Source organism: Branchiostoma floridae, chromosome 17 (assembly GCF_000003815.2).
Source record: "Branchiostoma floridae strain S238N-H82 chromosome 17, Bfl_VNyyK, whole genome shotgun sequence".
NCBI lineage: Eukaryota > Metazoa > Chordata > Leptocardii > Amphioxiformes > Branchiostomatidae > Branchiostoma > Branchiostoma floridae.
In genome coordinates this window covers 2,306,971-2,319,819 of record NC_049995.1, presented here as the reverse complement: position 1 = coordinate 2,319,819, position 12,849 = coordinate 2,306,971, and the positions used below count along the sequence as shown (strand labels likewise).

The window sequence follows — 12,849 nt, the reverse complement described above, 5'->3', positions numbered from 1 at the left end:
ACGGTGGCACAGTATCCTCACCCGGGAGAGGTAGAGGGGCGCATCAGCTTATGAGGGCCCTGAGCTGGATGTGAGTGGCAGGAGGGATTTCCAAGACCAACGATAAAATGTTCTTGCTCGTGAAATCGGGGCAGGCGTCCAGGGTGAGAATTCAGCAGCCCGGACCGGGGGGGCCTTATTAAGCGGCCTGGTGAAAATCTGCCCCTGGCTGCCGAACAAATTCTCTGTCGGCCCTGGGTAAAAGTCTGGTTTTCATGGTAGGACATACCCTGGGAGCCAGCCAGGATCGGACAGCTAGGACAGTTTATTCGGTGGCCCAAGACAGTCAGGCCCGCCCGATCTCCTATTAGCGCCCCGGGGAGTTTAAGCCTGATGAGGTCCAACCGCCCTTATCCAAGGGTAGGGATAACTCCTTCAGGCTTAAACTCCCCGGAGCGCTTATGTGAGATAGGCGGGCTGACTGCCTTGGCTCCCCGAGCAAAACTCGCTAGCTACCCGGTCCTGACTGGCTCTCATGGTAGGTAGGACCACACAAGCTTTTTCAGATTAATTTACCCGTAAATTTGAAGAAAAAAAGGCATTTCGATATATTTACAGTTTGTCTGATACTCTGATACATATACTGACATTTGACCACACTACCCTGGACACCAGACTTCTTTTATCTTTAAGAACTACGAAGACATGACATTCATTTATCCCATGGCCTAAGGTAATAACTAAGTAATGTTGATTCATAGTCAACAGTGAATGTACGACTGAACAAACCCCAATCTTCAAACATTTTCGAAAAGGCATAATTTATCTGATGTTACCACAGATGCAACGTACGATTCCATTACGGACGGTAACTGCAAGACAGAACTCCGCAACCTCCTCAAAAAGCTGTTGCACACCGCTGGGTTTGTGTTCTGCCTGGTAGTCGCCATCACGCTGTCATTTCTGACAGGTACAGTAGGCCCGTTCTACTCTCCAAGCAGAGATTCGGCTTCGGTTGTTATTTGACGTTTTTCAGTCGTTCTTTTTGTCGGGCTTTCCATTTTGTCCCGTTTTCTAAGACGTCAAAAAATAATCTGAGCCAAAACTTTGCTAAGAGATCAGGCCCTTTTATCCTTCCTTCAAATTAGAAGTGGTGACTTCAATAGTTTTATTAGATTAAAGCTCTTGTCGGAGTATTCATCATAGTAATTTGTAATTTTCTTTGAGTACCATTACTTTTGTCAAGAAGGTTATAGCATGTATATGTTTGGTAACAAGTATATTATGTAGTTAAATTGTATAGATTAAGAGGCTATATCTTGATTTCCAAGGACAAGGTAATGCAGCAGAGATTCTGTTTTTCCTATTTTGGAATCTGGGCCAGCTTTGGTCACGATTTACGAATCAATCAAAGTAACCAGCAAAGTAACTAATTCTTGGGAATAAATTACATAAGTTTGGGCAAGTCGACCTCTAGTTACACATCTTACCACCTCCATTGCATTTTCAATACAGTTAAAGTCATCAGTAATTCTGAGGATATGGCCAAACTGTCAAAAGAGATTGCCAAGCTCCGGACGGAACTGCGGTTACATCCACAAACTGATCTGGAAGGTAAGTACGTAATGTCTTTATATAATGGATAGCCAATTCCTAAACCTTGTTTACTGATACAGTAGAAGTCGCTTAATTGACGGGCCTATTTGCCAATTTTATGCAATTATCCGGCTGTTGCAATGATGCGAAGTTATCCAACTGGACAACACTTGTTTGGGATTAGTTTGGTATCCAGCCATATTATAGCTCCCGAGTCTCTTCTGCCCTCTCCATAAATATGTGAGACAGACGAGACTCGGGAGCTATAATATGGCTGGATACCAGGCTAGTTTGAGATTTGGGGATTCTGTGCAGTAAACAGACGTGTCCATTAATCCGTTGTGCAATGAACTGGCTTCTACTGTACCAGAAATACCTCGTTTTCAACAAATCGTTCGTTTTCCTAAATATGCTCACTGTGAACTTTCGTACTTTGCTGTTACTCAATCTTATTCTCGTTTTTATCAGTCACTTGGACCTTTTGCCAGTCTCTTCGACCTCGGGACCATACTGGATCCATGGGCCCGGCTGGCCCTCCTGGGCTCACGGGACTAACTGGCCCTCCTGGAGAAAAAGGGCCCACGGGGCCAGCTGGACCTCCGGGAGAAAAGGGAGGCATAGGGCCAGCTGGACCTCCAGGAGAAAAGGGAGCCATGGGGCCGGCTGGTCCTGTGTCTGTCGGGCCTCCTGGACCTCCAGGAGAAAAGGGAGCCATGGGGCCGGCTGGTCCTGTGTCTGTTGGGCCTCCTGGACCTCCAGGAGAAAAGGGAGCCATGGGGCCGGCTGGTCCTGCGTCTCTCGGGCCTCCTGGTCCTCCAGGAGAAAAGGGCGCCATGGGGCCTGCTGGTCCTGCGTCTCTCGGGCCTCCTGGTCCTCCAGGAGAAAAGGGAGCCATGGGGCCTGCTGGTCCTGCGTCTGTCGGGCCTCCTGGTCCTCCAGGAGAAAAGGGACCGGCTGGCCCTGTGTCTTTTGGGCCACCCGGACCTCCAGGGCCGCCTGGTCTGCCAGGAAACTCGTTTCAGTGTCCAGGACCAGCTGAACGAGGTGAGGCATCCATAACAGTTTCTAAGCAAACCTCTGACCTTTTGCGCAATATATTTTCTTACCACTTACTTGATTATAATCTTACATCCTTTAAATGCCAATTTTTTTTTCTAGCGTCCTGCCCCGAAGGTTATACCAAGTGGCGTGAAACCTGCTATAAAGCGTTCAACGAATATAAATCCGGCGGGACCTTCAACGAAGCGACCGAGACCTGTCGCAGAGATGGCGGTACCCTCGCCATGCCCCGAGACGCTGAGACTAACAAGTTCCTGGTCTCCTTAGAGCGAAACAAAGGGAGCTTTTACTGGATCGGCCTGCACGATCAGCGCTCGGAGGGACTATTTGAGTGGGTGGACGGGTCTGTGCTTGGAAGGTACAACTCGTGGACTGGGGGAAACCCAGATAACAAAGACGGGGATGAAAACTGCGTTGCTTTCTCCAGCTATTCCGGTTGGGGACATTGGTATGATCTGAAATGCAACAACAGAGAATACATCTTCTGCCAGGTGGCTTCAGGTACTTCACTCAAAAGCACCATTTATCGACATCTTTCTAAATAATATATATACATGATATGATATATATGATATGTCTAAACGGTGAAGTTGAATATCCTCTATAAATTTCAATTGTAGAAAATTTTTCTTATTTTCTTGCTTTCTTTGATTTACAGGACGTACCTAGACGACAGACTGAGCTCTCACCGCAACTATGAGACGAATTGCAGACCGTCTTCTTTTGTTTCTTAGAAAACTCAACAGAAAGACTAGGAAACTGAAGTTTTAAAATATCAGTTTGTTACATTAGATTCTAACATACGAATGTTAGCAATTTGCGAGTTTCTTGTGCAACGTGATCAGTATGTCACTTTACCACTTCTGAAGATGGTTTTTCTTCAACTTTTTTTATGTTTTCTGTTTTTCATTTAATGTTTTTAAAATTTGTTCAGATTTAAGAACAACGTCAGTCCCATTTAAGAACAACGAATAGTATGTACTTTGATTCAGGCCAATAGTTCTTATTATTAAAATTATCAGTTTTTTGGATTATATTCTAACACACAAATGTATGCAATTGGCAAGAAAACACCAGAACTTGTGATGATGAGTTTACTTCAATTTTTACTATCTTTGCTGTGTTTTTTTCCAGAACATTTAAGAACAATGAAGAGTTTGTACTTTAAATTCAGACAAACGGTTCTAAATTTATTGATTCCTATTTTCTAAACATAGAAAACAGGACAGCTTTGTTTGTCACATAATCTGGTCGATGGGATTGCAACATGCAGTTTTATATGCTGTTAACTATTAACTTTGTATGAGTTGATCTTGTAAAATATGTATTCTAGGAAAAGGATATACTAGTAACAAAAACATTGGTAAGGTTTACTGTGACCGGGACTTTGAGTGATAGTCAACAAAAATATTTGTTCATGATAACTATAAACAGACGATTGGATATTATTATTTTGAGTTTGTAATACATGTACCACCCTTTGCAAAATAAACAGTTGACATGGACAGTTTGTGGTTCTAAATTTATTTAGCCTCTGTTCTTACTGCATCTCCCCGACTCCTTATAGTTGACACTGAGCTTAGACAAGTCTCATTCTGTTTTATTGCGGCCTACCTTTTAAATGCTTGCAAGGGGCAATCGAATCAAAAGACTTCGTGAGAAAAATGCCAACACATGGTTCACTGCTGACAATAAAAAAACTCAAAGAGTAAAGTTGCAAATGGATCAAATAATCGAATTAATAGAAGAATATGACATAAGCATGTTTTGAAAAAGAAATCATTGCAATGCACCTTTTTAACATTTTACATGCACAACAGTACCACAATGATAGTCATTATACGCTTTGATCCATCTCACGATGCTTATAATCTATCCCATATTTCTCTAGTAACTAAACAAAACTGAAGTAAAATTCACAATTTGTGTGAAGAAAAAGGTAACCCAACAACACATTCATAAATCGGCAAAACTGTGCTGAGATCTCTAGAAGATTCGCTCTCCGATGTATCACAACTGCTGACTAAATATCAGGGGGGTGTTCCGATACTAGAAAGTATTTCCAAGGAGAGACTAATCAACGAAATGCCTACAAGCAAACGACAGAACAAAATAGAATATATTAGTATAAGGGTAAGAATGGATTATTGATTTACTAGAATTGTTAAATGAAATGCGGTGTATATATATATATATATATATATATATATATATATATATATATATATATATATATATATGTGTGTGTGTGTGTGTATGTATGTGTTTTTGTGTGTGTGCGTGTGTATATGTTAGATATATATGTATATATGTGTGTATGTGTGTGAGTGTGTGTGTATGTGTGTGTTATATATGTGTGTGTATATATCTATGTTTGTGTGTGTGTGAGATAGATAGATAGATGTGTATTTTCTATCCTCTCCAATTGTTAATTTTTGCTTTGAGACTGTCACTGGTCATATGACTTGCACCAGCTAGCTTCAAGAAAAACATGATGTACAACTTTCTCTAAAACTGTTGTCACACTATTGACGATGAAGACAGTTTTTAATACATTTAACCAAGGATAACGTTCTTCATATTTCAATATTAAATCATGTAAACTGTTGCTCCATTGTTCAAAGGGTAGCGTATGAAGACAATCAAAAACTGTAAACTTTAATCTTTTGTAGTAAACTTTAATCTTTGGTTGATCAAAGATACAAATTTGATCGGCTCTCGTGAGAGGCTTAAATGGACAAGCGGGATTATTAAGTTTCTATATGAAATGTCTCAACTGTTCAAAGTTTAACGATTGAAGACAGTAAACTTTAATCTTTTGTGATCTGTAACTTCGGTTAATCAAAGACACATAATTTTTCGGCTCTCGTAACAGGCTTAAATTGACCAGCGTCTTAACCGGGGTAGGACGTGTTTTTGCTGCCCAGCTGAAAATCGCCATCATGTCGGAAGGGAATCAGCAGTCCCAAGCCAACACTGGAGGTAACAAGTCTCTACTGGTTTTTTTTGGCCTTGTTCTTCTTTTTTCAACAAAAGGCATGTAATTTCGCCATATCATTATTCTTGATTGATCATGTTTCTATGTTTAAAGACCGATTCTAACAAACGTTAACTGTAAGCAAATATTCTTTACAACGACTGTCGTAAAAGTTATTCAGTCAGTCAGTCCCATGGCTTTTAAAAGGCGGGTAGCTAAAACCATCCGTCAAGAGTTTTTTTATCTTTGGTTGTTTGTTGGTTAGTTTTATGTTTATCTTGGTCGACAATTTCCATATCTAATGTACTCACATCACAAACACTAGTACAGTTTAAACGCCAGTTTGTTGGTGGTACATTCTGCAGTGACGACAAAATGACCGACTGAGTCTGAGTTATGTTGCAAATTTCATAACTGATGAGTCCAATCTAAAAAAACAAAAATACTCAAAACGTCCCGACAATTAGCAGGAAAGAGATGAGGGAAATTCTTTTCGTTTCGACTTCAACTTCGAGTACATGGACTTTTCTAAAAGCTTGCCCCCGCCATTTTTACTGTTTTGTAAGGGGTTCGGATCAGAGAACATCGCGTCAGACAGAGGACTTCTGATAAACAAAAACATTTCGATATATTTGCAGTTTTTCGGATACATGAATTATAACATGGGACCACTTTTAGAAGATTTCTTCAGATTATTTCACATGTGAATTTGGGAGAATGGCATTTCAGTATATTTGCAGTTTTTCTGATACATAAATTAACATGGGACCAGTTTTAGAAACGTTTTCAGATTATTTCACATGTGAATTTGGAAGAATGGCATTTCAATAAATTTGCAGTTTTTCTGATACATGGGACCACTTTAAGAAGCTTCCTAAGATCATATCATCTGTGAATTCGAAATCATACCAATACCAATATTTCTTCCAGGCACCACGCCCCAGCAGCAGCCCCAGACTGATTGGAGGACCATTGCGGACGCCGCTGCGAACATACCCAACACGATGTACGTCTCTAGAGCAGGTAAAACGAGAAACGGATTGTGGAATTCAAGATACTCTTTTGCTGTCCCATTGCCCTGCAATTTAATACATACATGACCTATAGCAAGTACTTCATTTTTGGCCAGGTTGTCAGTGAGCACTATCAGTGATTTACTGTGACGTCATTTCATAATATCGTTGTTCAACTTGGTTCCTTCATTTCTTTCCGATTGAAGAGTATACATATGTATACACTAGTCAGGTATATGCTAGTGACTTCAAGACTTCCACCCTATATTCATAAGTACGGCAGTATCGTTCTTAAGAATAGCAATCAGATATGTGTCCCAATAATGATATGTGTCCCGCAATAATGAATATACAATCGAACAAACCCAAATCTTCATACATTTTCAAAAAGTTTTGATTTACTGTAAATACAGAAATGTTCGCGGTGGTTTTATGTTCGCGGTTTTCACGAGGCAGTCTTACTGCGAACTTAAATTCATTTACAGTATCTGATATTTCTACAGATGTAGAGTACGATACGGACGCTAACAGCAAGACACAATGTCGCAGCCTCCTCAAAAAGCTGTTGCAAACCGCTGGGTTTGTGTTCTGCCTGGTAGTCGCCATCATGCTGCCATATTTGACAGGTACAGTAGGCCCGTTTTACTCTCCAAGCAGAGGTTCGGTATTCGCTGTTTTTTTAAAAGTGTTTTAGTAGTTTTTTTAGACCTTCTATTTTGTCTCGTTTTCTAAAACACGTCAAAAAACAACCGACGTCAAACCTCTGCTTTGAGCACCATTATCAGAAGGTTATACTTGTTTCGGTTGCATTTCGATTTTGAAACTCGGATTCTGGACCTGCTATGGTCACTATTTCTGATCATGAATTAATCAAAGTAAACAGCAAAGTAACTATTACGTGAGAAGAACTTACATAAGTTTGGTACGTCGACCGCCAGTTTTGCATCTTTCCATAACATTTTCAATACAGTTAGAGTCATCAGACATTCTGAGGATATGGCCAAAGTGTTTAAACAAATTGACAAGCTGATCAACCGGACAGAACGGAAGTTTCCTGCCCTGGCTGATCTGGAATGTAAGTACATATTACTAATATCATGAATGAAATGTCAATTTTCTACCTTACATCGAGTCCTTGGATTACTGATACAATGACGTTCCTCATGTTTCAAATATCGTTCTTAGATATTATGTTCCTTGTTTGTACTATGACGTTACTCATTATGGTTGAATAAATGTTGCGTGATTGTAAAAACCATGGATTCCGACACAAATTGCAATCTGACTCTCGTTTCTATCAGGGTCTCGTGGACCTCAGGGAAAAATGGGAGAAATGGGACCTAATGGTCCTGTGTCTGTCGGACCTCCTGGACCTCCAGGAGAAAAGGGAGCCATGGGGCCGGCTGGTCCTGTGTCTGTTGGGCCTCCTGGACCTCCAGGAGAAAAGGGACCGGCTGGTCCTGTGTCTGTTGGGCCTCCTGGACCTCCAGGAGAAAAGGGCGCCATGGGGCCGGCTGGTCCTGCGTCTGTCGGGCCTCCTGGACCTCCAGAAGAAAAGGGAGCCATGGGGCCGGCTGGTCCTGTGTCTGTCGGACCTCCTGGACCTCCAGGAGAAAAGGGAGCCATGGGGCCGGCTGGTCCTGTGTCTGTTGGGCCTCCTGGTCCTCCAGGAGACAAAGGAGCCATGGGGCCGGCTGGTCCTGTGTCTGTCGGGCCTCCTGGACCTCCAGGAGAAAAGGGAGCCATGGGACCTCCTGGACCTCCGGGAGAAAAGGGAGCCATGGGGCCGGCTGGTCCTCCTGGAGAAAAGGGAGCCATGGGACCGACTGGTCCTTCTGGAGAAAAGGGAGCCGTGGGGCCGGCTGGACCTCTGGGAAAAACGGGACCGATAGGGCCGGCTGGTCCTGTGTCTTTTGGGCGACCCGGACCTCCAGGGCCGCCTGGTCTGCCGGGAAACTCGTTTTGCCCTGGACTAGCTGAACGAGGTGAGGCATTGATAATAGTTTCTAAGCACACCTCTGACCTTTTGCGCAATACTAGTATATGTTCTTACTACATGTACTTTTTGATAATACTTGATTGTATTTCTTCACCCTGAAAGGGCCAAACTGTATTCTACGAATGTTTAGCTGGAAAGTCCTGGATTGTGTGTGTGTGATTCAGTTCTTGTACTCTCGCTAACTTTGCTGTATCAGTTTAAATCATTTTCTTTTCTAGCATCCTGCCCCGAAGGTTATACCATGTGGCGTGAAACCTGCTACAAAGCGTTCAATGAATATAAATTCGTCGGGACCTTCAGCGAAGCGACCGAGACCTGTCGCAAAGATGGCGGTACCCTCGCCATGCCCCGAGACGCTGAGACCAACAGGTTCCTAGTCACCTTAGAGCGAAACAAAGGGAGCTTTTACTGGATCGGCCTGCACGATCAGCGCATGGAGGGAACATTTGAGTGGGTGGACGGGTCTGCGCTTGGAAGGTACAACTCGTGGACTGTGGAACAACCAGATAACAAAGACGGGGATGAAGACTGCGTTGCTTTCTCCAGCCATTCCGGTCGGGGGCATTGGTATGACGAGAAATGCCGACACATCGAATACATCTTCTGCCAGGTGGCTCCAGGTACTTTACTCAAAAGCACCATTATGGACATTGTTTAAAAAAAAGATATATACATATGATATGATATATATATATGGTATGTCTATATGTTAACACCGTTGAATATCCTCTTTAGAGTTGTAGTTCATTGTAGAAAATGTTTCTCATCTTCCTTCGTTCATTGATTTACAGGACGTACCTAGACGACAGGCCGAGCTCTCACCGCAACTTTGAGACGATTTTCATTTTGATTTTGTTAGATTATATTCTAACACACAAATGTAAGCAATTGGCAAGAGCCACCAGAGCTTTTGAAGATGAGTTTTCTTCATTTTTTAAAAGTTTTTTTTATAACATTTAAGAACAATGAATAGTTTGTACTTTGATTCAGGCCAACGGTTCTTAATTCTACGATTGTTATTTTCTGAACATAGAAAACAGGACAGTATTGGGAACTGAAGTTTTAAGATTACTTTTTTAGATTATATTCTACCACACAAATGTAAGCAATTAGCAAGAAAACACTAGAACTTGTGATGATAAGTTTACTTCAATTTTTGCTATCTTTTCTGTGTGTTTTTTTCCCAGAACATTTAAGTACAATGAATAGTATGTACTTTGATTCAGGCCAACGGGTCTCAGTTCAATGATTGTAACTTTTGGAATATTGAAAACAGGAAAACTTTGTCTTTCACATATTCTGGTCGATGGGACTGCAACATGCAGTTTTATATGCTGTCAAGAATGTTTAACTTTGTAGGAGTTGATCTAGTAAAATATGTATTCAAGGGAAAGGATATACTAATAACATAAAAACATTGGTAAGGTTTACTAGTACTGTGACCTGGACTCTGAGTGATAGTCAACAAAAATATCTGTTGCATGAAAACTAAATACAAGCGATTGGAGATTATTATTTTGAGTTTGTAATGTGGTGTGCTGGAGATTTATAAGTGATAGAAGCTTAAGCGCCGTCTGCCATGTTATTTGTTGTAACCAGTTATATGTCAACCTGTATTTGTTGTAACCAGCTCTAGGCTACATTATTATGGAACAAATACTGTTATAGTGTCTAACACGTAACAGAAAGGACAACTCACTTAAAAATTACGATTGTGCAAATCCAGTCTTTGTTAATGAATAAGACTACAAGAGGACAGCTGTCTTTTGTAACACCACCCTTTGTAAAATAAACAGTTGACATGGACATTATCTCGTTCTAAATGTATTTAGCCTCTGTTCTTACTGCATCTGCCACGACTCCTTGTACTTAGCACTGAGCTTAGACAAGTTTTATTCTGACCAACCTTTCACGCAATAAACCCCACAGCTATTGTGTAAGGGATAAGACAACTTTTTAAAAAGCATATTTCAATATCAAATGATGTTGGCATGATTATATGTCTCCATTGTACAAAGTGAAGCGTTTTAGCCAATCCAATATGGTGAGCTTTAATCCTTTACGTTTCGGCAGTGAAAAGTGACGATTGAAGACAATCAAATGCTGTAAACTTTCATCTTTTGTAGTAAACTTTAATGTTTGGATGATCGAAGTACAAATTGGCTCGGTTCTCGTGACAGGCTTAAATGGACAAGTTATTAAGTTTCTATATGAAATGTCTCGACTGTTCAAAGTGTGACGATTGAAGAAGATCAAATACTGTAAACTTTCATCTTTTGTAGTAAACTACCTTTAATCTTTGGATGATCGAAGATACAAATTGGTTCGGCTCTCATGACAGGCTTAAATGAGGCGAAGTTATTAAGTTTCAATATGATATGTCTCGACTGTTCAAAGTGTGGCGATTGACAACCCAGCCAAAGTTGAAAATCGCGAACCTGCCCCCCAAAATACCCCCCCCCCCCCATACACACACACATACCATAAAATGAAATACAGCCCCAAGGGAAAACAGCTGACTTAAAAGATTATATGTACGTACATTGTCATCGAGAAGTAATTAATGAATTTTCGAAGAAATTTGTTCGGCACACCATTTTTGTACATCTAAAATGTCAACATGATATCGAATTTAGCCAAAATCATCATCTTACCCAATTTGTCATGTATGTAACGATATGTATGTATGCACGTATATTTATATCTATGTGCGTGTGCGTGTGTAAAAATGTCACTCGTCGAAGCAAAGCTGCAGTTTTCATTTAATCAGCTAGATGACTCTTTTAGCCTGTCACTTTCAAATCAATCCCTGAATAGTTCCAGTCTAGGGTTTGACTGAAACTCATTGCAGGCTGTATAGTTGTCAGTCCTTTCTTACTACGGAAGATTCCATGTCGCTTTGTCAAAAGGGCTGAACATCAAAAGAATCCCTATTTACGAAGCTTATCCTCCGACGAGCCAAAATTTCATGATTGTTTTGTGAAGGTTTCTCGTCCATACAATTATCTAAATGCTAAAGAAGATACGACTATTCAAAGGAACTCATGATTGACTGTTTGATGCCAACATTTCATTACTTAAAAGTTAAAGTTGCCCATACATCTGTGCAGATGCTTAGGGACGTGGCGCCCCTCTCCATTTCTGTAGCCCTTGGGCCACACTTTTGTGCAAGCCACTACAGCAGGGGGGTTGTCCGCTGGTAGTGATGTGTGTTTAACTTCCATTCTCTTCCTCATTAGTCCTGGGTGCTATGTAGAGAAAGCAGCATGTACCATTTTTAAAGTCTTTGGTATGACTCGGCTGGGGATCGAACTCACGACCTACCGAATGCAAAGCAAACACTCTGCCCACTCGGCCATTGCACCGGTAATTTCATTACTGCTTTGTGTGAAATCCATCTCGTCCATCTAAATGATAAAGGAGATATGATCAAAGAATCGTCTTATCTTTGATGTGTGTTCTCGAGCCTCACCGTATTACGTCTTCCACAGCAGGCCTTGTCACCTGCTAGTGTCATCTCTAGCTGTATCACCAGGCAACAGAACAGAACCACTGAGAATGACATTTGAATATCTATTGACAGAGTTGGCTTTCCGTTGTCCCAGAAATAAGATCTCGGTGCGGTTTAGTTTCTTTGATTGTACTTCTACTTTTACACCGTTTCTGTCCGTTACCATTTTCTGACACTATAGTGTATTTGACTTAGGACTTAGGCCTGGGTCACATTTCCAAACCATGGCCCGTCCGGGATGTTTTAAGAAACAAAGAATTGACATTTATACCTAGAAATATCCACAAATCATGCCTATGAGTCTTATTTTGACATGTTGTGTATTTTCATGTCTTTTGTATCATACTTTTCGCTCCCGAAAGCTACCCGGCCGGACCCCGGTTTGGAAATGTGACCTAAGTCTTAAGAACGAAAGATGATGTCAGAGAAACCATTCACAAAGAAGGCCTCTGGAAGGGGAATTTTTCCGCGACATTTTTTGTCAGACTACAGAAAGGATTAGTGGTCACCGAAAACTGAAAATACGTAATTATTAAGTTTATAGCCATTTGTGTCTGGAGGAGGAATAGAGCTATACCGATGTAGCGTAGATCTGCAACGTGAAACTCGTGTACATGTATCTATCTTCATTTTCTCTTTGAGGCACGCGCTAGATGAACGCCTACCGTCTATGTCCTGACATCTCTCAGGTCGCTCCAGGGTGGGCTCTTTTGTC

General features: G+C 41.3%; 2 protein-coding genes across 2 annotated transcripts in view; both read left to right on the top strand.

The window, feature by feature from the left end:
• LOC118404889 (collectin-12-like) overlaps positions 1–3,596 on the top strand; it is a 5,247-nt gene extending 1,651 nt beyond the window's left edge. Inside the window, exons 2-6 of the mRNA XM_035804270.1 lie at positions 821–949; positions 1,495–1,593; positions 2,335–2,619; positions 2,734–2,992; positions 3,569–3,596. Coding sequence (XP_035660163.1) covers positions 821–949; positions 1,495–1,593; positions 2,335–2,619; positions 2,734–2,992; positions 3,569–3,596 — 800 coding nt within the window. The remainder of the gene's footprint in view (positions 1–820; positions 950–1,494; positions 1,594–2,334; positions 2,620–2,733; positions 2,993–3,568) is intronic.
• Positions 3,597–8,440: 4,844 nt separating this feature from the next.
• LOC118404888 (collectin-10-like) lies at positions 8,441–9,281 on the top strand. The gene is made up of 2 exons (XM_035804268.1): positions 8,441–8,609; positions 8,842–9,281. The coding sequence occupies exons 1-2, from the start codon at positions 8,441–8,443 to the stop codon at positions 9,279–9,281; spliced, it is 609 nt and encodes a 202-aa protein (XP_035660161.1).
• The last annotated feature ends 3,568 nt before the right edge of the window (positions 9,282–12,849 follow it).

Coding starts and splice junctions, on each gene's coding strand:
- LOC118404888 (XM_035804268.1), top strand. CDS start 8,441: ATGGGACCGACTGGTCCTTCTGGAGAAAAGGGAGCCGTGGGGCCGGCT. Junction 8,610..8,841: donor CCCTGGACTAGCTGAACGAG/GTGAGGCATTGA, acceptor TTTCTTTTCTAG/CATCCTGCCCCGAAGGTTAT.